The 23,576-nt window shown below is 51.7% G+C and overlaps 1 protein-coding gene across 1 annotated transcript in view; it reads right to left on the reverse strand.

Moving 5' to 3' along the window:
* Positions 1-9,577: 9,577 nt before the first annotated feature.
* The window catches only part of SLC17A9 (solute carrier family 17 member 9), a 15,491-nt gene continuing 1,492 nt past the window's right edge, over positions 9,578-23,576 (reverse strand). Inside the window, exons 2-13 of the mRNA XM_035899273.1 lie at positions 19,752-20,068; positions 18,025-18,164; positions 17,011-17,110; positions 16,120-16,250; positions 15,192-15,288; positions 14,164-14,260; positions 11,952-12,039; positions 11,600-11,634; positions 10,940-11,055; positions 10,392-10,447; positions 10,029-10,058; positions 9,578-9,918 (exon numbers count right to left, since the gene is read on the reverse strand). Coding sequence (XP_035755166.1) covers positions 9,755-9,918; positions 10,029-10,058; positions 10,392-10,447; positions 10,940-11,055; positions 11,600-11,634; positions 11,952-12,039; positions 14,164-14,260; positions 15,192-15,288; positions 16,120-16,250; positions 17,011-17,110; positions 18,025-18,164; positions 19,752-20,068 — 1,371 coding nt within the window. The 3' untranslated portion in view covers positions 9,578-9,754. The remainder of the gene's footprint in view (positions 9,919-10,028; positions 10,059-10,391; positions 10,448-10,939; positions 11,056-11,599; positions 11,635-11,951; positions 12,040-14,163; positions 14,261-15,191; positions 15,289-16,119; positions 16,251-17,010; positions 17,111-18,024; positions 18,165-19,751; positions 20,069-23,576) is intronic.

Raw genomic sequence — 23,576 nt, forward strand, 5'->3', positions numbered from 1 at the left:
GCTCTTTGTTTCTTTAGAGCAGCTCAGGAGTTAAAATCCCCCCTTCCCATCTCCTGCTCCGAATGCTGGTATCCATGTCGGGTGAGTGAAGCTCCAGCCTTCCTTCCAGCACGACCCCTCAGCTGCTGCCAGGTTTTCCCACCCCGCTGGCAGAGCCAGGCAATGGCCCTGTTTCCTTCCCCATCCTTAAAGGCACATAGATGATTTTATCCCATCCTTAAAGGCACATAGGTGATTTTATCTGGCCCTTCAGGATTTCCTGCTCCAGTCCTAGGCTGAGACTGGAAGCAAAAACCAAACCAGCTCTTGAAACCAAGCGTTTCAGACTCTCAGATAAGCGTGGCTTCAACACCCAGGGCCGTCCTCAGGGGGGAGGGCCGTATAAAACAAAGGCCCCTTCCTTCTCTGAAGCTGCCAGGCGTGCTGACGATGGGGCAAGACAGTTCTGCCCGCGGGCGCTAGCCCCCAGCTCACTTTCTAACGCTTTGCCTTACAGCCCTGTTGCTTGCAAACCTTGGACCATGCAAGAGTACAAGCAGATAAAGCAGTCGATACCTAGAAGAAAATTTCCAGGGGTGGAGAGGCAGTCCTTCTGCATGCTTTCTTTTTCTCCCCTGCTAAAATCTGATTTTTTTTTCCTTTATCCCTTTCTTCTTTTTCCTTACGGCCATTACCAGCCCGAGCCCTGCTAAAGCTGAGTGCAAGGGAACCCAGCTGAGCTGGCCGAGCGTGACTGAGGCGCAATCATTTTTTGTCCGGCTGGTTGACATCTAAAGGCTGGTCTCCGAGGTCTCAATTAGGGTTCAGGGCTGACTCGCCTCCACCTCCTCTGGGACGAGGTTTTGCCTCCTCTGCTCAATTATAGGCAGTGTCTGCTCCAGGAGGAGGAGGGCAGGAGGAGGCAGCTTTAGCTGTACTTTAGTTGTTAACCTCTGAAGCCACGCATTGCTAGAAAGGCTTCACAGATTGCTCTTATAACATAAATAGGCCCTTGATCTGCTATGTTTGTGCAGAGTATGAAGGCCAAATTAATTAATTGGACAGGCTCCTATTTAATTTGAATGCTGTGCCCCTCTCTCAGAGGGTGCTGTTGGTGGCACGTGTTGCTACACAGCGATTTATACCTGACTTCCCTGGTGCTGGGAGTGTTTTCTGTGTCTGATGTGTCTGGGTTTATTCTTTATTATTAGCAGAGTAAAGAGTGAAGGCAGCATTCACGTAAAACACCCTTCCTATATTTAGATCAGAAATGCTGGTGTTACAAAAGATTCCGAAGCTCAGACGCTGGTGCCGTGAACTTCTGCTGGCTGTCTCCTGCCGTTACAGATGCTCCTCCTCGCCTGCAAGAGCAAAAAATGTCTCAGGATATACTGAGAGAAGTATTGGCTGAGATCGGAGATGCCCTTCCCTGGAAATATTAATCCACCAAACACGGACGAATCTCCTGGAATAATCCTCTCTAATGCACATTCAGGAAATCAATTCTGTGCTTTATTCTTTAATCCAGAAATCTCCAAGGAAGAGGAGGAGGAGGAGGAGGAGGGAGAGGATGAACAGACACCATCAGAAGAGGAGGAGGAGGGAGAGGATGAACAGACACCATCAGAAGAGGATAAAAATTGGCACCGCATTGAAGGAAAAGAGAGAAAACGGTGTCTCTACTGAGAGCGGTGATGCGTTCTTACCAGCCCAGCGGTAAAGATTCACCTACAAACACCGAAGCCCGGAGCAATGCCAAAATACGCCATTTCTTACTCAGGCCATAGTTTTTGGCTCGGCAGAAAGGGGTGGGTGCTAAAGCAAAACCCCTCTTGGTTCCCAGGGATCTGGGGCACCCCTGGAGGCAGATGCCTTATCTGAGCTGTCAGCCTTGCCCCCCCCGCCCCAGTCCAAATAGCAAAACCAACCAGTAACCCCCCAAAGTGCATTACCTCGGTGTCACATTCACAAGCCAGGTTTTCATGTGTCTGTCCCGTGCGTGTTTTTGCTGTGACAGCGCACGCAGGTGCAGCCCACACGGGCAGGTTTCGGCCAGGCGAGCTCCCACGGCCAATTCAGCATATAACTGCCTGGTATTAGCATATCTGGTTTGGAAACAACAGGGAATCTGGTTCAGTTTCCACCCTGAACAGCTTTATCCATATCCTTTAAACCTGGGGGTAATACTTCTTAATGATGCGCTTTCAGGCATGGTTTCTATCCTAAACCCTTTAAAATACAGCTGGTCCCAGGCGTGTTTATCTTTTAGCTCTCCCAAGCAGTTCCCATTTTTCAACCCCAAGCTATTATGAAAGATTCCCAAAGCCTGCCAGGAAGAGTTTGTCCATCTCAAGGCTCTGTCTCTGTTTCCGGATTTCGGTAATTTTATCCTAACTGGAATCAAAACTACACCATGCATTTCTGAAAATATTGCAATGGTCCCAGGGTGCTGAGAGAGATCGCCTGGTATTTGGTAGAGCTCAAAGGACAAAGAGCTGCATCCAGAGTTTGGCGACGTAAGGGCTAAATCTTTTCACTTAGCTTGTCACTGAGCTGTGAGCCAGGAAAAAAAATCTGATTTGGAGGTGAATCAAAACTTCCCCATATTTTTCAATCCCCCCAAAATGCATCCTTTAAGTAAGAAGTGAGTTAAATTTGAATTTTGTACTCTCAGCTGACTCCAGGCACAAAATCCCCCCAACCCAGGTACCCCTCTGAAAAGGTTTGTCACGGTCCCTGGGTCCGAACCCTTTCGTCCAGGTGCAGAACAGCCAGTCTCCCCCCAGCCTTGGCTCTCCTGGAAGGACAGCCCAGGGCTGTGCAAACGTTTCTCGGGTCACCCACTTTGTTGCAGTGCGTGTCCTACTTAGAGGCTTCTGCAAAATGAAATTGCAAGGACGGAGGTTTTACGCTGAGCTCTTGCCGGTCCAGGTGGCTCCTGCAGCGGGAACTGCAGCCTCCAGCCCTTTTCAAAGCACAATTGTGCCCCAGATGGGATGAAATAAAATGAAATAAAATAGATCACAATAAATTACTCATCTGAAGATGTCCTCTCTGAGATCTGATTATGCTCTGGCTGATAACACTATTTGTTTAGGGGGGTTATTTTGCTAAATAATCAGTAAATAGCAGGGCCTGGGGTGCAGAAGAAGAGGGCACATCCACCCCCCCCATGAGCCTGGGAACATGTGGGGGCCTTGTCTGCTCCCCCAAACCTGCTAAATGGGCTTGTGGAGAGGGGCTGGGCGAGGGATGGACCCGGCTGGAGGGAGGATGCTGGAGGAGGCAGAGCGGAGCTGCGTGCACCGAGGAGCAGGTTGGCTGCAGCAGCAAAACCACACGAAGGCGACTGCAGCTGGGAAATTGGTGACATTGGGTTTACGGGCACGAGCCATTGCTTGTCTCGTTTGGGGCAAAATAAGAGCAAAAGCATGGAAAGGCACCCGTGCCTAGCCAAGGTTTGCACCGGCTCCGGGTATCTGAAGGGCTGAGGATGAGTCTGAGGAAAGCGTTCACCTCACTCGTACCTCACGCAGGTACACATCTAAATCTAAATGAGTGGGTTTGAATGAGACTTGGGAGGAGAAGGGGGGGAAAAACCCAATGCGAAAGGAATTCAACAGCTGCAACGAGCCTAAACGGTTGCACAGGCAAGTCCCTTGTCAACCACAAACGGTTTGCCTTTAATGAGAATGCAGGACATGCGTGAGTAGGCTGCTAATTCTTTGTGTAAAATCCTACCGGTAATTGCTACACGTGTACCTTGCCATTGTCTCCCATGGAAGTGGGCTAGTTTATTTTTTTTTTTTCCTTTGGAGCTGAAATTAAAAACAATTTATTAGGGAATAATTAATGCCAAAGTGCCAGGAGATTGCACCCAGCGCTGGGTTTGGAAGAACAAGAGCGAGTCACCAGTAAATTGGTAGTTGTACAGAGCACGGGAACGCGATTTGGGAAAGGATTCAAGGGATCAGCTGAAGCTTCTCTGGCAGCTACTTCCTCAGTCAAATCATTAGGTTTTGTTAATCCTTTGCAAAAATCTGGTGATTTGGGAAGAAAATTTTGCAAGTATCTCCGTACTGCTTTAGGAGGCCAAATCCTATTACTGGATAATGGGACTTTGGCCTCCCAGGAGCAGAGGCACTTTGGAAGATGGGGGTTTACACGGGAGTTTCTTCTCTTTTCATTACCGGACTAAAACCTACCCCACCCTTAATCCTGCACCAGCAACTGTGTAAACAAGGAGCTAAACCAGTCTGGAAACCAACTGGAGCGTAAAACCCCAGTGCCCGTTCCTGCGTCTGACGGTCACGCCATGCTTTCGGGTTATTCCCGTGACTCCGTGCTGGCGGAGCTCGGCTGCCCTGGCTCCCACCCCGTCCCCTGCGCGGCTGCGGGGCTGTCGGACGGAGCAGCCTGGCTCAGGGCGATGCCCCGAGGATCTCCCTGCTCAGAGACACCCCCAAAAACTGCAGCCCGGGAGCACCGGTATTTTCAAGGTGTTTCGGTAGAGGGGAAAAGCTCTTTTTAAAAATCAAGTGGTACGTGTGGGAATTAAGATTGGTTTTTCATGTGTTTTGCAGGCTACCTGCCCTGAGGACAGTTACAAACAAAACTGAAGAAAGAAACAAAACAGAGAAGAAAAATCGGGAAGAGCACTTCAAGCTGCCGGTGGGAGCTTGATGCCCTGGACTGCAACTCCCTGCCATTGCTGCCCCCGTCGTCCCCCCCCCCCTTTTTAATTACAAGCAGTCAAACTGTAAAGACCTTAATGGACATCTTAATTATTGCATTAAAGTTTGAAATGGAAAATTCCTCATTACGTGCCATGCAGTAGGTCACGGCTGCAATAAACGGTGATATTTTGCTTGTTACGGCGCTGGGTGCCCTTTGCAGAACGGTGGTGTCTTTGGGGCATGTCCCAGCCCCGGGGAGCTGGCAGGTGGATGTTAGATCAGGTTTCTGCTGTGAGAGCATCTGCTTGGGTTTTCAAGGCGAAAGTATCAGCAAAGAAGTGCTCTTTGCTATTTCTTTTCTCCTCCAAATAGTGCTGGTTTTCTCCTGTGTTTGCTTTCCATCTGCTTGAACGTGTTTATTGATTTAGTGTTATGCAAACTGCAATAAAACAGTATCCTTCCAATTCTCTAGAGCCAGCTATTGAATATGCCCCAAACAATTGAAATACAAACCGACCCATCAATTCCAGCCCACAGCAGCAATACAATGTACCAGTAATTAATCACCCTTTAAACCCAGTCCCACATGCCCAGTCCCTTTCTCACTGTACCCATCCCTGCTTGCTCAGGACAAGCTGGGGTCCAGCCTGGCAGGTGGGGTAGCCCTGGGACCCGGACAATTTAAGGAACATGGCAGAGCTCCTTCTTTTCTCTCAGGTTTTACACAGTTCGCAGGATACCATGAAGAAGAGCAGGACAGGGTTTAAGGTGAATCTGCGGTTTCTTAGGAGAGGCTTTCAGGTTAAAACAGCTCAAATGTGCATGTGAGAGGTAGCCGGTACCTTTGTAAGAGGAGCAAAAGGACAGAAAAAGTTGAGGATAACTTGCACTCTGCTAAATTATCTTCAGCATTGTTTTCATATCACGATGTTTCACGTTGTTTTCTTTTTTCCTGAGCACATTGAGGAGAAAATTAGTGGACTCTGCAGTCCTTAAAGATATTTGCTTGTGTACATGGCCTTACAGATGAGGTTTTAAAATTCCTTAGGGGCTACGTCTCCTTTTAAGATGTACTCCCAAACTTTTGCTCCCCCCCCCAACTGTACAATTGCCCAGTGAAGAAGGAAAGTGAATGCTGGGACAGCGGGTCCTGGGGCTCCCCAGCGCAGGCTCTGGGGGTGAGAGCCACCAGGCAGGGCTGCTCCTTGGTGGGGCCAGGCCCCACTCACTGCCCAGCTGTGCCAGCCGTGCCAGCCGTGCCAGCCGTGCCAGCCGTGCCAGCCGTGCCAGCCGTGCCAGCCGTGCCAGCCGTGCCAGCCGTGCCAGCCGTGCCAGCCGTGCCAGCCGTGCCAGCCGTGCCAGCCGTGCCAGCCGTGCCAGCCGTGCCAGCCGTGCCAGCCGTGCCAGCCGTGCCAGCCGTGCCAGCCGTGCCAGCCGTGCCAGCCGTGCCAGCCGTGCCAGCCGTGCCAGCCGTGCCAGCCGTGCCAGCCGTGCCAGCCGTGCCAGCCGTGCCAGCCGTGCCAGCCGTGCCAGCCGTGCCAGCCGTGCCAGCCGTGCCAGCCGTGCCAGCCGTGCCAGCCGTGCCAGCCGTGCCAGCCGTGCCAGCCGTGCCAGCCGTGCCAGCCGTGCCAGCCGTGCCAGCCGTGCCAGCCGTGCCAGCCGTGCCAGCCGTGCCAGCCGTGCCAGCCGTGCCAGCCGTGCCAGCCGTGCCAGCCGTGCCAGCCGTGCCAGCCGTGCCAGCCGTGCCAGCCGTGCCAGCCGTGCCAGCCGTGCCAGCCGTGCCAGCCGTGCCAGCCGTGCCAGCCGTGCCAGCCGTGCCAGCCGTGCCAGCCGTGCCAGCCGTGCCAGCCGTGCCAGCCGTGCCAGCCGTGCCAGCCGTGCCAGCTCTGCCAGCCATGCCAGCCGTGCCAGCCGTGCCAGCTCTGCCAGCCAAACCACCCATGCCAGCCATAGCCAGCCACGCCATGCGTGCCAGCTGTGCCATCCGGCTGTGCCATCCCTGCCAGCTGCCCCATCCAGCTGTGCCAGCTCTGCCAGCTGTGCCAGGGCCAGGCTCAGCAGCTCTCGGCCAGCCAGGAGCTGCCACATCCCAAATCTAACAGCTCCCTCTGTTGGCATCTGTTCGAACCTATCAGCGAGGATGCAAAAAAAGTTGGCAATGCATTTTTTTCCATTTTGCAAGGCAGTCTCCGGGTGGAAGGCGACCTGTCCGAGCGCAGCCGTGTGTCCTTTGCGTTACTGCTCTAACGACTGATCCCGGGCCCTGTCCTGATGCTGTAGGGACCACAGCTCTGCTGAAGACAGCTTTTCAGTCATTTTTCCAAACAAAGTGAGAAGGTGTAGCTGGAAGTACACCGAGGTCCGACGTAGGAGCACGTGCGAGGATGCTGTGGGAATCTGCCAGCCCAGATACAGCCTCCCCATCCCCTCTCACCAGCCCTAACGAGTTAATCACACTAAATCCACTTGAGCTCTGCCTGCCCCTTACTGATCACGCAAATTAGCACCGCTGCATTCAAAGGAAAATCAGACAGTGTGCAAATGATTCGCTGCCTTTATTTTCTCAGGTCCTTCCATAACAAAAACTCTCGGGCAGCAAGCTTTGGCAAGGCTGCTTAAACAAATAACAGTACAGCTGTGTAAAACGGCTTCAACACTTTGCCAGAGAGGTACAAATATAATGAAACCTAAGCCTCAAATGTACTTCAGATATTTTTAACTTATTAGCCAGTTTACAGAGACATAATCTGGAGAAGCCACCGAAGCGTTAGCTGGATTTATGGAGAAGGCACAGCCAGCAATGTTGCCTTTCCTTTGAAGTTCTCGGTCCCAGATTTCCCAGCTTGCAGAGCCAAGGGATGGCCAAGCTGCCTGCTTCAAAGGCGAGTGATTTAAACTGGTCAACCCTTCCACAAGGAATGGTGCAAGCAGCACAGAGAACCAGGGTTCACTCCTTGTGCTCCTGGCCAGAGACGCTGAATGGCCAGGGAAGATGTCAAAAAAAAAAAAAAAAAAAAAAAAAACCAAACCCATTTTTTTTCTATGTCGCTGTAGAAAAAGCCATGGAAACAATCTGCTCGGACTGGCCGAGGGACAAGGCTGGCAGAGATGTCTGCATGGCCTCAGGTCTCTTTGGCAAGCCTGGCTTACACTTGCTGTGTGTGCCTTCCCCGTGTTACCTGCTGCTTTTAAGAGGCTTCCCAGCAGCGTTCGTGTGCCCTGGCTCTGCAGCGCCCCAGACACAGGGTTGTACTGATGGTAGCGACCGGCTTTTTAGGGGAAAAAAAGCACGGAAGGAGAAAAAAATACTTTCTTATCTCTCTGGCTCCCAATCAGGCCGCACTGATCCCATATTCTCTTGCAAAGACACCAGGCAGTTGCATCTTTATCTCTTAATACCCCCAGTAAGTAGCTCAGCTTAGTTTAGTGGCACCCATTAGTGTCTCTGCAATTAAAAGCCTGTCAGTATTTTCACTATAAACCCAGCTAATCACAAACTTAACAGGGCTCCAACATATCTTCCAAGAAGAAATTTGGCCAAGACAAAAGGAGAAGCAGGGGATAATTATTTTTTTTTTTTTCCAAGGACAATGAATCTGATCCTATAGCTTTCCTGCACAGCGAGGTCCCTTGGGAAATCTGCTCCCAAGCCTCAGCTGAAATGTTCTGGTAAGCACTAGAGAAATCAAAGAGATCCTTTCAGGCTGCAAGCACGGGGCGGGGGGAAAAGCAATGAATGGCTTTAATATGAAATGTCACATTTAAAATAGATCCTACAAAACCAGAAACTGTAGGCTGGCGAATCCTTCCCTTCTAGAAATACTGTGGCTTTTGGTGGGAGTACCACTCAAAATAAGCATGCAGAATCAGGCCTCAAGTCCATAAAATATAGAATTTGGTACTTAAATTTAAAAATATTTATAAATAACTTAAGACATTCAGGCTCAGAGGAGTGTACAGCCAAGTATTTCCCTCTGACATGGGGAACCGCCGCAGGGATCCACATCCAGTACTATGGAGCACAAATTTGCCTTAAGCTTCATGTAGAAACGAAACTTGCCCATCACAGGCTCTTTGGAAAGTCTCCCCCACCCCTCTGGGAGCATGTGGAGGACACATCTAATCAGGCAGAAAGCATTTGGGAGTATAGATCCATAGCAGCAAACGTGACCTGTTCTTCCTATACGTTCACAGCACATAACAAAACGGCTCCCGGGGGATTCCTGGGCTGCACCTCCACCGCGAGGTCAGTCCTGATAAGCCTGACCACGGGTGGCTGCAGCTTTCCCCTGCTCTCAGGTTGGAGGTTGGTCTACCTTGGCTCAGGGCTGGGGTAAAGGCACCTGGGAGAGGAGGGAGCCCTTCAGCTCTGCCCTCGAGCAAAGATGGGCTCAGCTGGTTTGAGCGATCCGCTCTGCGACCTCCTGGCTCCGCTCACGCGCAGTGAAGGCAGAATGGATGCAACCTCATGCCCCTGAGTCCACAGTAGCCATCCAGCCAGGAGACTTCCCCTGAAGGGAAGCCTTGCATTCATCTCCCAACCCGTCCTGTATACCTGGCTTGTACCTGTCGAGCAGATGGCAAAATGAAGGCACGCGAGGGAGGGTTAAGGTCAGAGGTACATTCGTTTGGATGATTCCTTTCACGTTCGGACCACACATGCCGCGTGGCAGCCCGAGAGCCGGCCACCCTCCCTGCAGTCACGGGACAGCAGAGCACGGAGGGACGTGCTCCCAGCACGGTGAAGCACGCAAACCATGGCTTCCTGCGGAGACAAGCCAGGTAAGCTGCTTTGGCCACGCGGATATTTGTCCACTAGACACGGACTGGGGCAAACCAGTCACATGGGCTCTATCCTCACTGGAGGTGTTGAGCTGGATGGCTCTACTGGCCATCAGCCATGCCCTGAGCAAAACATGAACTCTAGATTTCTTTTCTCCCTTGGGTTTCATTCAGACCCGTTATGTACTTGGTCTCAGTATATTTTTTTTCCTGTTAAATACCTAAAAAAAAATTAATAATAATTCTTTGGCACTTGTGCGATAATGACACATAGACGTGACACTCTCCCGTCCTTCGGCTGCTTGCTGGACTCGTCTCTAGAGATCCACGTATGCAGAGTCTGTGTCCACCCTCTGGGCCTCTCCAAAAATGAGGAATGCGCAGAGGCCAATGCTGTTAACAGCGGCCACCAGGTTGAAAACAGAAATCCAGGAGCCGGTCGTTTCAATCAGGTAGCCAGCCAAGTACACGCAAATGACGCCTGGGGACAGGAGGGAAGAGAAAAAAATGCAAAGGCTCTGGGGCCAGATCCTGCCCGCTCGCGAGGAGGGGACTCCCCAGGAAAGGATGGGCTGCAGGGGGGTACCTTACCTAGGAGGGCTCCACCTGTATTCCCAACACCTGGAAAGAAAAGACAGAAATTGCGTATTGAAAACCCACAGATGTGAGCGGCATCCCCCGGTCTGTGCGCACAGCTCAACGCCTTGCTGGTGGCCAGGACGGCCAGCATGCAGCCACATCCCCACCCCCGGGCAGCAAATTGAAGGGCCTGTTGGTGCCGGTACCTGCCCCCAGCCAGGGCAGGCGTATCGCAGAAGGACGCCGAGGCTACGAACACCGAGCAGACGTTGCACAGAGCTACTCCTGCTCAAACCTTAATGCTGATGTCTGGGTCCCCACCCCCCTTTCCCGTACACCTCTCCAGCACAACCAAAACCCCGCAGGAATCCTTACCGAAGAGTAAGCCAGCACACGAGGGGGCCAGATCCTGTACATTTACTGAAGTGCCACTAGTGAGAAACAGAGAGGGGAAAATGGCTGTTTTAATGGGGTGCAACTGCTTTTTCGTCATTTATGCAGAGCTTAGTTTGTCAAACAAAAGGATAGGGTCCTAGACGATAATTGGCACTGCCAAGAAAAAGGAGGAAAGAGGCTGAGAGTGAAGCAGCACAGGAGAGTACCAGGAGGAAAAGGATCCAACTCAAAGCGTTCAGAGAGGCCGAAATGCAATTCCCCTCCTGCTTCATCTCCCCAATAGCTGCCTGGTCCAACGTGCCCTCCAGCACACCAAGCCCTTCCCCACGCTGGAGCTTTGCTGGGTCAATTCCAAGCCAGTGGGCACCAAACTCACCGGCCTCGCAGGGACCGGCACGCGATGCTCAGGCAAGCGCCGGCCCTTGCTCCGACAGCCAGGACGGAGCCAGCCTCCTCTGAGACCCCGAAATGCCAAGCGTGGGGTAAGAGCTAAGGGCCACCGCTGCTGTCCTTATCGTGGTCATTACCTGTGGTTAAAGGTCTGAAGTCCAACAGAGGCGGAGGCGAACACTATCGCTTTGCAGAAACTGGAGGTCTGGCCCAGGCACAAAGCAAAAATGCTCGAGACACCAGAGCCAATGACCTGGAAGAAAGGGAAAATTAAATACCACAGCACATTTTCTGTAAGGAAGAAAGCAACTCCCTTCAGGCACAAACTGTTCTCTTTTGCAATGGCAAGAGCTCATCTGCACCAGGTGCTTCTCAAGCCCTTTTTCTCCCCGGTGTCTGCCTTTCGGAGCCAGAGGTCTGTCCAGAGGGATGCGATGCTGCAGAGCAGAAGTGCTCTCACCCAGCATTTCCATTTCTGCTCATCCTTGTATTGCTATTTCCTAGTATCTAAGGGGTCGTTTGGAGTGACAGCATATGGTTGGCCTTTGCCTGTGAAAGGAAACCTCTTCAGAGCCCTCACAAATCTCTGTGCTCAATGTTACCATCGGCCTATGCTCTGTTCCTCGGTCAGGGTTGTCCTCCGGGTTTCATTTCCCGTACGCACTGACCACCAGTCTGTCTGCAAAGCTGGAAAACCTTTCCTCTTTCCACCCACAACCAGCCACCCGGCCCCGTAAGAGGTCTCATCTGCCGTGCGAGCAGAGCGCAGCAGGTAGCTCGAGCATCAGCTCCCTTACCTGCATGAACTTACGAATGGTGATGGTTTTGTACCCTGGAAGAGAAAGGGAGAGTTGCAGTTAAGCACCGCTCGCCAAGTCTCCTTGTTCTCCAGCCAGGAGACCACAGGGGAGGTGGATTTCAAGTGGCCAGATTTCATCTCCAGGTGGATATTGCAACTGAGATCAAAGGGAGCCCCAAACACGGGGATGGGATTTGCACCCTGGAGTATTTATTCTGCTTTCGTATCAGAACCTCTCGTTGTCTGTTTGCTGGGTCTTCTTCCTACCAACAAGCCCACCCTTTCCCACCCAGATCCTCTTTCCACATCACATAAAATAACAGTTGAGGAAAAGCCGAAAGAGCTCTTACCCTGGTTGATTAAATGATCAGACAGAAATCCACTGAACAAGCTCGTTGGAATTGCAACCAGCCAAGGGACTACGTTAAACACCCAGCCCTGAAAGGGAGCAAAAGTCAAGAGGTTTGCTATCAGAGCTGAGTTTCTTTTCAAATATTTTATTTGACAGTCTGTGATATTTGTAGAAAGGGAAAAAAAAAATGGAGTGGGACTTCCTGCAGGATCTCTGCCCACTTTGCACAGCCAGCCCTCAGCTACACCCTGCCCCACTCCAATGCCCGTAAGGTGGCCGGCACATTACGGGGCTGTGGCAATTTGTAGGTTTGTTGTCTTTCCTTCTGCCCCAGTGACACTGCATCCAGCAGGGAGGCAGAAAGCTCTGTCTGCTCTGGGAAAGAGGGATTAAACGTGGCAAAGTTTACTGTTCAGCAAGGTGACGTGGCAAGAGCCACGGAGCCCTGGAAAGCAAGCTGTAGATTTTACTCTGCCCTGCGGGTCACCAGTAAAGCTGCTGGCAAAATTTCCGACACCAGCTTCAGCCTCATTAGCAGCGTTACTGTGAAGCTGAGGGAACATAGCTGGATTTTCTAATGCCAGGATTAGGTAACATTCCGGGTAGCAACATACTTTGGTCTATTTTCAATTAAGCGAGCTCGCTACAGTTGTAATCACAGATGATTACTGGTCATCTGGCTTACAGCTGCTCAGAGGTGCTTTGGTGCCCAGATCCCAGGAGGAGCTGAAATCAGTGTGGGTTGGGCTGGGTTTCATCTCAGCTGCTTGAACCTATCCATCCATCCATCCATCCATCCATCCATCCATCCATCATCCTCCACATCTCCCCCTTTGCTCAGAGCCCATCACCCCATGGAGGCATCCGTCCCTTCCTTGCCTGGCTTCGGGATGCTCGGGAGGGCTGAATAATCTTGGGTTTGAATAATCCTGTTTCAGCTGCTCCTGGAAATCGCACCAGGGCCCATCTACACCTTTCAGTGCCTTTGAAACTTTGGGTCTTGGTCACTTTTGAAAATGTTACCCCTCAGGGTTTGCGGGGTAGTATCTCTGGTGTCTGTTAACACCAACTGGGGTTGCTCAGCAAGTCAATCCCAACACACCGAACCACCCCTTCCTCACCCCTACAGCCCATCGTGAGCCAGAACCCTCCATCACCTCCATCCAGGTGGGCCCGAGGCCGCTGCTTTGGCAGCGGTGAAGGCAGCTCACCTGCAGAAAGGGACTCTGACCAGTAGGTGACATAGGTTTCCCACATTAAGCATTATCATCCATCCTTTAGAATCAATCGTCCTCAAGCCCCGTTTTATTAAAACGCGTGAAGCGCTTATCAGATGCAGGAACGCTATATAGAGCATCTTACGTAAGGGCACCGCGACGTAATGCTGAGCAGATGGTAAATTACTGCTGCACAAGCGTATTACTCGAGGTGCACAGATCTTGTCACAACAATATGTTTGCTGGTTTAATACATGATTTTAATATAAATATCAAGTATGCCATAAAGCGCCTTACGCACGTAATGTGAAAAGGCTTTTGTAAGCAGCTCTGGAAAATAGAAAAACCGAACAGAGCTGTCGTAGAAAAGATTGTCTGGGTTTCTGAGAACAAGAAGATCAAAATGCCAGCTCTCAGCCCAGGTGAGTATCGCCTAGATTTCTGAAAAATGGGAACATCGTTTGTGCTGAGGAGAGGGGAGCTTTTCTGGTATTTTTGAAGTCCACATTATCAACGGTCATTATCATTTTCGCAGGCAGGTCTGAGCTATACAATGTCAGTGCAGTTAAAAAAAACCCTGAAAACCCAAGAGTGAACAGGTTGATGGTCATTTGCAACAGCATAATATCATGAGCTCTGGGCTCTGAAAACCGTCCTCCCTTCAGAAGAAAAGCAAGCTAAAAAGCAAATCTAACCCTCTCTTCCCTTCCCTCAGCTCTGCTTCGCTTCAGCATCCCTAAACAAGCAAGGAGAAACCCGCCTGTGCCTACCCGGGAGGGAGGATGCCTGCTTGCACCTCCAAATGCATGTGCGGGAGGGCAATGGCTCCTAACCCCCCAGGGAAGCCTCCCACCTCCTCCTGCCTCCCAGCCTGCTCTCACCAAGCCCCTCTGCCACCATCTTCCTCCCCAACCAGCCCATTTCGGCACCAGCACCCAGCACAACCTCATTTGCACGGAGCCTGGCAATGCCCGTGTCTCAGAGCCAACTTACCTTTGACTCGGGGAAAGTTTCCTTGAAGAAAGTTGGCAGCCAGGAAAGGAGAGTGAAAAACGTGCTGGCCGTGGAGAGCTGAGCGATGATGACAGCCCTGAAAATACACAGCGGGGAGGAAATAATCAGGAACGAGAGGCCACACTGGGTGGGAAACGGGCACTCGAGCAACCCAACATTTCAGTTCCTGGTCTAGAAATAAATCCCTCCCAGTGCTACGATTGCTTCCTGCGATTTTTGTCACAGATAAGCACTCCTTTTGGCTTCCCACTCACAGCACCTCTGGCTCCTCCGCTGCCCTCGCCACACAGCACCCGGGCGGGCGCCTGCCATCAGCCCCTGGTTGCAGGTGAGGTTAATTGCAGTGGCAAACGTGTGGGTGCACTTCCCACCAGTCCCTTCGCGTCCTGCAAGAGCTGTCCCACTCCAAGAGGTCTCATTTGGGGTTTCCTAGGGGTTTGTTATCAGCAGATGCTCCACGGTTATTCCAGGCAGGAATGGGCTTGCTGCCCTGCAACCCCATCGCCCTCCTCGCCGTCTTTAACCGGCACTTGGGGAACATGCTGGGATGAGATTCAGTACCAAATGCAGAATCCCAAAGAAAAAATGGCTATTAAAAAGACGGTTTGCCAGCAATGAGAACCCAGCCTGTGCCACCCAGTGCCCCTGAGCAGCACTTCTCAGGAGCCCATTGCAAGCAGCATCTCTAACAAGACCGGTGGAGAATATCCCTCTGGAGGAGCACACAACCAGCATGGGGAACAGCCTGCGAAGGAGGAAGATTTGCCAGTAACATTCAAGCCTGACATTCCTCCGGACAGAACATAAACCCCTTTTTGTCAAGCTTACCTTTTTAGTTCTTTAGTTATACAGAAGGGATTAGAAAACCTGGTCATATTTCCCAAATACATAAGTAAGTGGACAAAATACACATAGGCAGAAGAAATAAGCAGAGAGAGGAGAGAAAGCCCTTGGAGGGAGGGAGCTCCCCAGCCCTGCCGACAGTCGAGGCCGCGGCAGCTGCCTACCATATCGGCGCCTTCTTAAACAGCTGCTTCCAAGGAACTTTGGTCTGCTTGGATATCGAGAGGCCTCTCATTAAATAATCTATGGGGATGATGAGTTCTGCAGGGAAGAAAACACAAAAAGGAAAGCTCTGATCAGTAATTTTCTGTGCAGCTGGAGGGAGCCCTGGGAGACTGCTCTACAACTACCTTTAATCTCTTTCTAACTCTTTTTTTGGCAATACCAGCACTGGATGCTCAGGAAAACATCTTGCTATGTTGACCAACTTTTTTCCACTGCACCTACATGCTTCCCCATCCAGCCACCTTCACCCATTTTTTATATATATCTTGCTATAATTAAACAGAAACCTCTTTGGGGCAAGGACCAGGTTTGGATTTTGTGCAGCACCAGGCACGCACCAGGCTCCGGATGGGCTGAGCACTTACACACCACGCTCGCACTAACAATGTTGTCGCCGGGTGTAATGGTTTGCCCACATGTGGAATTACTCCCAGGCAGTTATTTGGGAAGAGACATTCCGGATTAACTGGTTTTCAAAAGCTCTGCATGTAGATGCTCTTAGCTTGGAATAAGTCTCTTGCCCTGCTTTAGCTTAATCCACTTTGAAGATCAAGCTCTGTTTGGTGTTTTCACTGGTGCTTAAGAGCACTGAGGAGTCAGCTCAGGCTCTCGACAGCAATATAATCCAGCGTGGGACTTGAGATAGGAAATAGCAATGCAAGAGCTCAACCCCTTGTTTCTGGGTTTAGCACCTTGGGTCAGACACAGCGTGTATTATAGAAGACACCAGAACAGAAGGGTTTTGTATAAAACCAGGCATGATCTTGGAAACACAGGGGATTTACAGAAAATAACTGGGAGGCACCAGTTGGGTCCCGCAGCCTGGGGACCGCTGGCAGCCTGAGGGATGCGTGCGGCTGGACTCACCTTTCTCACTCAGGAGGTACTTGCAGGTGCAGTAAACCCAGAGCAAAGTGAGCAAACCAGAGAAGTAGAAAACGCTCTCCCAGCCGTACCAGTCCAGGAGGAGAGATCCGGCACCGCCGATCACCAGCGTCCTGCAAGGGAAGCCACGCTCGGGTTCACAGGGCTGCCGAGGAGCGCTGGGACGGCACGCGCCGACGGGGTGGGAGCTGCCTGTCGCTATATGCATTTAAAGAGCTGCCAGTCGCTGCGGGCGCAGTCACCCCGTGACTCTGCAACCTGCCCTGTCCCCTCCGTGGCATCTCAGGATCCTCAGCTCGGGGGGGAGAAACCACTGCGGGACCTCATGCTCACCTGCCCCGCGCTGAAACACGTTCATCGGGGCAAGCAAGTGAGGATGATGCTGGTGTGCCGAAAGTATCGCAGAGAATGTATAAATCAGCAAAAGCCGTGAGTACACTGGAAAACTACGGGATTAAGTGCAGTAAAGTTTCTATCTGGCCTTTAAGCAACCCTTCCATTTAGAACGGTAGCTCTCATAGAGATTAGCAGGGATGGGGAAGTTATACTATCCCCATCTATCGGAGAGGACAGGTGAGCAGTCTCAGGCTGACCCTCGCTCTTCCTACTGAATCAGACTGTTTCCCATGGTAGTTAAATGTTGCAAACACTCTTCAAAGTCTGGCTTGAAAAGAAAGAAAGAAAAAAGCCCATAAATCCTTGGCATGCATGACAGCAACTGCCTGAGGCTTCCTCAGCTGCAGCCGGGATCCTCAAGGACCCAGGAATCCGCATGTGCTTGGCTGCAAGCTTTGCCTCCAACTACTTAGCGGCATTTCATCGCGTGCGATGTCCAGAGACCGTCACTCACTGCTCAAAGCCTTTTGCACTTACCCGAACTGCGAGCCGGTCCCCACTGTGCTGTAGGTGAAGGCTCGCTCGCTCTCCCGGACCTTCTGGGACAGCAGGCTGGCCAGGGACGGGAAATACACCCCTGGGAGCAACGGGAGCAAGGCAGGGAGCAGTCAGGCTCCTGTGCCCTCGTGAGCAAATCAAAAGCTAATTTAAAAGCAGGAGCTAAACACAGAGACAAAGCTGCAAGGCTCTGGAAGGGGCTGCCCAGGGAAGGGGTCGAGTCCCCATCCCTGGGGGGATTTAAAAGCCGGGCAGACGAGGTGCTGAGGGCCAGGGTTTAGTGGTAGGAGGGCAGTGCTAGATTAATGGTTGGACGTGATGATCTTAAAGGCCTTTTCCAACCTAAACAATTCTATGATTCTATGAATTCAAAACAGGGACGTGAAATAAAATAAGTGAATCCGTCGCCATGAAAGGTTCACTTCTGCCTTCTCTGTAATCCCCTGTTTCACCGTCACTGCCGCTCCTGTAGATCCATCCGTGCCAACACACTTCTCCCAGCGGTCCCCCGGCGCTGCAGCTCAGCAAGAGGGGAGGAAAATCATCCCAAATTACCCAAAAGTTTGGGCAAGGACCAATTTTTCCCAAGTGCTTTGAAGTTTTAAAATGCAGAAAATCAAACGGGAACAGTTTTAAAATGCAGAAAATCAAACGGGAAAAGTTTTAAAATGCGGAAAATCAAACGGGAACAGTGATGATTTCAGGAGCCAGCAGCCCTTGGCTGGCAGAGATGTCTACAGGGGAATGATTTGTCAGCGACTTTCTCTAGAAATGTCACCTGTTTTTTTTTCCCGTGGAAGTTCTGGGTGTGGGGGGCAGTTTGGGGGCCGAGGATTGCTGGAGCACACAGGGGAAGGGTTCATGCACGGCAAACCACACGACTTCCATCTGAATTTACTGCAAATGAGCCCCCCTGCAAGGAAGCCCCTGACACACAGCGGCTCTGGCAGGCAGACAGACGGACGGACAGATGCTCAGAACAGGGGGTCTCACCTTGCAGCAACCCCATGAGGAACCTGGAGGAGGTCATGAAAGCGAGATGGGCAGAAGTGAGGTGGGTGAGCAGCGGGGTGAGGACCGTGAGGAACCCCCAGGCTGATGCCGAGAGGAGGAGGACTTTCTCCCCTCCTATTCTGGAAGACAGAAAACACGTTATCAAAAACGAGGGGAGGGCAAAAGGGCAAGGCCCCCTCCCCCCCCAGCCAAGACTCAAGCGACCTTCCCAGTTTAGCCTGTTTTTAAGAGCAACCTTTCAGTCAAACCTGTTCTCTTGCAAACACCTTTAAGCCCTCTGGGGAGTAGCTCTGACCTCCTCCCTCCCCACCTCCTGCTCCCCTGGGGCAGGGAGCGAGCGGCTGGTCACCGGCCGGTCACCAGGCTTGCTCCCACCAGGACACCGGCCACCAGTGCTGCCCATCCAGCTCCAGCACACACCAGCCAGAGACACCACCGCACAGATGCGCTCAAGTCTCCGATGCCGGGGAAGCCCGAGCTGCTGTCACTGTTCTGCTTTTCCTGACAGTGTTTTCTCTTCCATCTGCTCTTTTGCATCAGCTCTGCCTGTTAACATTTGGTTTTTTGCAGGCGTTTGCTTGCAAACTATTAAGGAACATAATTAAATAGCATAGTGCACTGCACGGGTAATGTACTCCTTGCAGGCGTGTGTTCCTCACAAAAGATTTCATAGGAAAGCCCTCCTTGGTAAGAATGGGGTGGCTGGGGAAAGGAACTCGAGCAGGTAATCGCTCCGAGCTGGGGAAGTCGGTTTTTAATTGATATGATAAAATGGAGACACTTGGTTTACCCAAACATGATGGAAACCGTGATGGGGGCTTGCTTGTGAGAAGATTGCGGGAGAAGGGAATGAATGGAAAAAATGGAGGTGCAGATCAACTAGAAAAAAAGATGTATTCCTTGCAAAAAGGAAGTATTTTCTTCTTGTGGTTGGTGATTGCAGCTATAAACCCTTCCAAAGGAGTGTCCGGCACTGCCGGGATTAAACTGTTTGTTAATGGGCAAACACCACTCCCAGCGAGCAGCCGCTAGGAACTAGGCGAAGAGCATCCGCATTTATCACTTTTCTCAAATAAAGTCTGCTTCACACCCACTATTTCTTTCAGCAGCTTCACAAGGAAGCTTGTGGGCTTGCTTTTTTTATTCCCATTACTGAACCAGTGCTAAAACCAACCTCCATCAGAAAAACTATGCTGGTATAAAAGTGCTCTGCACTGTTTCCAGGTGAAAAAAAAAAATAAAAAAAGAAAGCTATGTTGGTCTAAGGGTCCATTAACATGACTGTAGACCTCTCCTGGCAGCTGCGATGCAGGCGCTGTCGAGGCAGCAATGATTGCGTAGACGCTCCCTGTGTTTGCCGGGGGTTTTGCCCGTGCAAAGTCCTTTGGGGCCTGCTGCCCTACGAGCACCGCCGCGATTTTGAGACCCAGGAATCTAATCGGACAGTCAAACCTACGCGTGTCCTTTCTGAACCAGAGCTACAGGCCCCGAGTGAGGCTGATGGAGAGACCTCAGCTGCTTTCAGAGAACCCGGCAGTGCCCCGTGAAGCTTCCCCCCACGGACACGCTTCACCCTCCCGTCCCATCACTGTCCCAGGGTGAAAATTGCGCAGCCGCTGTCAAGACTTGAACTGAGAGGTGAAAACTAAGCTAAGCGCCATTTAAAAAGCCTGAGCAGCGGAAAACTTGAGAGTAATTTCCAGTACTGATCGCTGATGTGTCCTCCGATAATCTGTGTCAGGCAGTAGCCCCAGAAGAAGCTGCTGAGCACGATGCCGGATTGCTTCTTGTCCCAGTCGAAGTGGGTGCTCAGGGCAACGGCGCAGATGGGCACGGTGACGCGGGCGCAGTACAGCAGGCACGTCCCCAGCAGCAGCATCACCGTCCAGACGCGGGACTCAGGCCTGCAAGGATGGAGAGGAAGGTGGGGAAAGGGCAGATGGAACGGTCTGCCGGGTAGATCCGTGCAGAGCGAGGACTGACGGATCAAGCTGGTTTGCTTGAAAGCCTTAACGAGTCTGTCCTGACAAAATAAATGTCAGGGCAGTCGCCCGGTGGCACAGCGGGTCTGACGCAGAGCGTGTTGCATCTGGTGATTGGCATGAACGATGCCAAATTTCATCCCAAACATCATTTGACCCCTGCAGCAAAATAATGTCTGTCCATAGGCTGCAAGGTGGCACGGGCTGCTTGAGCATCGCTGACTGCAGACTGAGGGAAAGGCAGGGGGGAGCCTGGTTTGTTTGATTTTTTCCCCCCCAAAAAAAGAAGCTTTAGAAACTGTTCTTTAAAAGATAAGGATAACAAAGGAGAGGTCAGTGCATGAGGTTGGAAGCATTTGCATGAGACACACCACCTTGGTAGCAAACATTTGTTATTTGGCGTTCCAACCCATTCCCCAAGGGAGGTGGGGTGTGTGTGACCCTTCCTAAATAGGAGGGAGATGGAGGAGTGCTTTAGTGAGATGCAAAATATAATGGGGCTGAACAGCCCAGAGAGAGGAGCAAGAAAATCCCTGGCTTGATAAGAAGTTTAAGATAATCCTAGTAATAATACGTTAACAGAATATATTTTTTTGGTACATGAGTACTCAGCCCCAAGAAAAGTGCTCCTGCAGAAGACACAGGCTGGAAAGAAGTGGGAAGGCAATTTTCTCCCGCTGAATGTCGCGGCGTGCTTCTGGAGCACAGACCCCCGTTTTGCTGCAACCCTCAGGCCCCGGGTGGAGGTGAATTCCTCTGCCTTCCCGCGGCCCCACTAGCGTCACTCTGCGTCCCCCTTTGCCCGTGAATTACGGAGCTAAAAGCTTAGTGAGAGCACGTGCTACTTGTATTATTTGTATTTGGTTATTTTTACAGCCAGAGCACAAAGCACCAAGCAAACAGACTCTCCCTGCTCCAGAGGTGGCTGGGGAATGCACCGTCCCAGGGCATTAACCCCCGTGCTTTCCACCCTACTGAACCTACCCGCCTTCTGCGCAGGAAACAACCCGGGTCACTTCTATTGACACGAGCATTTATTTCTCTGTACTAGGTCACTTCTTCTATTGACACGAGCATTTATTTCTCTGTACTGGAATTATGATAAATGTAGGTTAATCCCCCCCCCAGCACAATTCCCTGTATAAACGTGTCAAACGGCCCGACACGGAGGGAGGCAAAGGAACAAAGAAAAGGAGAACACGCCGGGCGGCTGCACCCGCTGGAGGTGAATTTATGGCTGTTCCCCACCGAGGCGGATAAGCAGCTCGGTGCCAGATTCCGGCAGGAGGAACGAGAAGTGTTTCACTTGGTGCTTTGAAGGTTGGAACCCTCTTTGCTGTGCACACACACAAACGGACAAAACAGCACAGGAACTGGAAAACCTCACGTATCTTTGCTGGAGGAATAAGTAACCAAGGGTTGACCTGCCTCGGCCATTTGAACTGGCTGATAAATGCTCTCAGAGTCCCTCCTGGTCTTACGCCGAGAGGAAGATACGCAGCAATTGTATCTTAATTTGCCGCCAAACCAATGGGGATTTGGTTTTTTAACCCCCTGCCCCAGCCAGCGCTGGCAGCAGCGGCTCCACTGACTTCAGCTTGCTACGGCAAAGCACAGCAAAACCAAAGGCTCCCAAGCACCCAGTGCCCGGTTTTGGGTATAAATCCCCCATCAGAGGGAGAGGGCAGGCGGGGGGTAACAAGCGATGGAAAATGATATGGAAAGCCCTCAGAGGGGTGCCTCAAGACGATCCAAGATCAGATGCGCGCAGGGATAAGCGACCGGCCCGCGCCTGCCCAACCAGTGCTTCTGCACCCGCAGCAATGGGCTGTTGCCAGGCTGGGGCCACAATCTCTCCCGTTATCTACAGCGGGCACGGCGCTGATTAATTTGAGCTATTGAACCTACAACAATCCGGGCGGCCGAGCACAGCGCAGCAGCCTGCGATGTGCGTAGCTATTTCCTATCATTTAGCCGCCAAGACGGTTTTCTAAATTGTGCTTTCCCCCCACCCCGAAGCAAAGGGAGACCTTTATGAGCTTCCTCACTGGAGCGGGGCTGAGCTCTGCCTCTTCTCCCAGCAGTTACACTGATGAGCGCGGCAGCATTTTCACGGGATCAACTCCTCTTCCTTGGCCCTAAAGCCCGTACGGCTGCGCAAGGTGTAAGCTGGAGAGAAAAAGCCCTGTGCAGCTCAACTGGTCTTGACTCTGCTTCTCTTTATAACATTGCCAAGGTCTGTTCCCCGCAGTGGGTGTCCGCAACTCGGGAAAGCAACACCCCCGCGCAGCAATGCCGGTGTCCAAGGAAGGTGCCGGCGGGGGGAGCACGGTTTGGTGCTGATGGGCTGAACTCAAAAAAGCAAGGAGCGGGCTGCAGAGCAGCGCTGGCCTCGGGGCAGGGGGGGATGCTCTGAGCTCCCAGTCTTCTTTCTTGCCCCGATGAGGCAGGCAGAGCCCCTGGCCCCTGCATTGGGGGCAGGCAAGGGGATTTGGGGGTGGCAGGGGGGAAGCAGCCAGGCCAGCAGTGCTGGGCTAATCCAGGCAACAAGTCCGACCTGCCTGAGAGCGGGGCTCAAAGTGCCACGTGGCTCCCTGCAAAAGCAGGACACGGCTCAAAGCCCAGCTCAGACAGAGCAGTGGGAAGGGACTGGCAAGCAGAGACGTCCTCCCGACAAGCCTCCTCCCCAGCTGATGCTTTGACAAAATGCCAGTGAATTATTTCCTCTTGACTTTTATTCTTTTTCAAAAGCACTGGATAAGTCTCTGGGTATCCAAGAAGGTCTCAGTGCTCTCTTTGATTACCACTCCATTCCCTACATTTATATTCTTTTCCTTTATGTTTAAATGCATCAGTAGAGACTTATGCTCAAAACAAGCAGGGAGTATAAAGACGGCTTCAGACTACCACCCGCTCCGTAGGTAGCATATCCAGCTAGGAAAAGCCACTCCGATAATACAGGTGTCAGATGTAATCACTAGCTGCCCACACCCACCTGAAAGCACAGCAAGAATTATTTCTCTGCAGGGACAAGGATGTGATTGCATCAGAGGAAAGAGCTTTGTAAATGCATTTTCTCCTAATTATAGTTATCACAGAGGCTGCGATGAGTCAATGTTCTGCTCAGTGCAAAAACAACAACAGCAAAGGTTACAGGAGAAACCTCAACTAGCACAAAGGGGGAAAATTAAAACTCTCCCTCCTTCAAAAACTCGGGAATAATACCAAATCAGACAGCAGTTTTCGTAGGTAACATCAGCCGTCCGAGAAGCAGAGCTTTACCAGTCTTAACAAATTAAATGTTATGGCTTCCCTGGTGAGGGAGGTAGAGGTAATCTGTGCTGGAGTTAACCAAACTGAGTCAGAGTAAAGCACATCTAAATCTATGGCAGTCACAGCCATTGGTGTCATCGGTGTCACCGTGCCCATCTTACTGGCCACGAGGACAGGCCCAGCATCTCCCCACAACCCTGTGCTGGTCCTGGCTGACCCCGGGCTACGCAGGGCAGAAACCTCTGCGGGAGAGGGGCAGCCACCTCCAAACCTTTT

The sequence above is a fragment of the Egretta garzetta genome, unplaced genomic scaffold (assembly GCF_000687185.1).
Source record: "Egretta garzetta isolate BGI_Z169 unplaced genomic scaffold, ASM68718v1 scaffold158, whole genome shotgun sequence".
NCBI classification, from domain to species: Eukaryota; Metazoa; Chordata; class Aves; order Pelecaniformes; family Ardeidae; genus Egretta; species Egretta garzetta.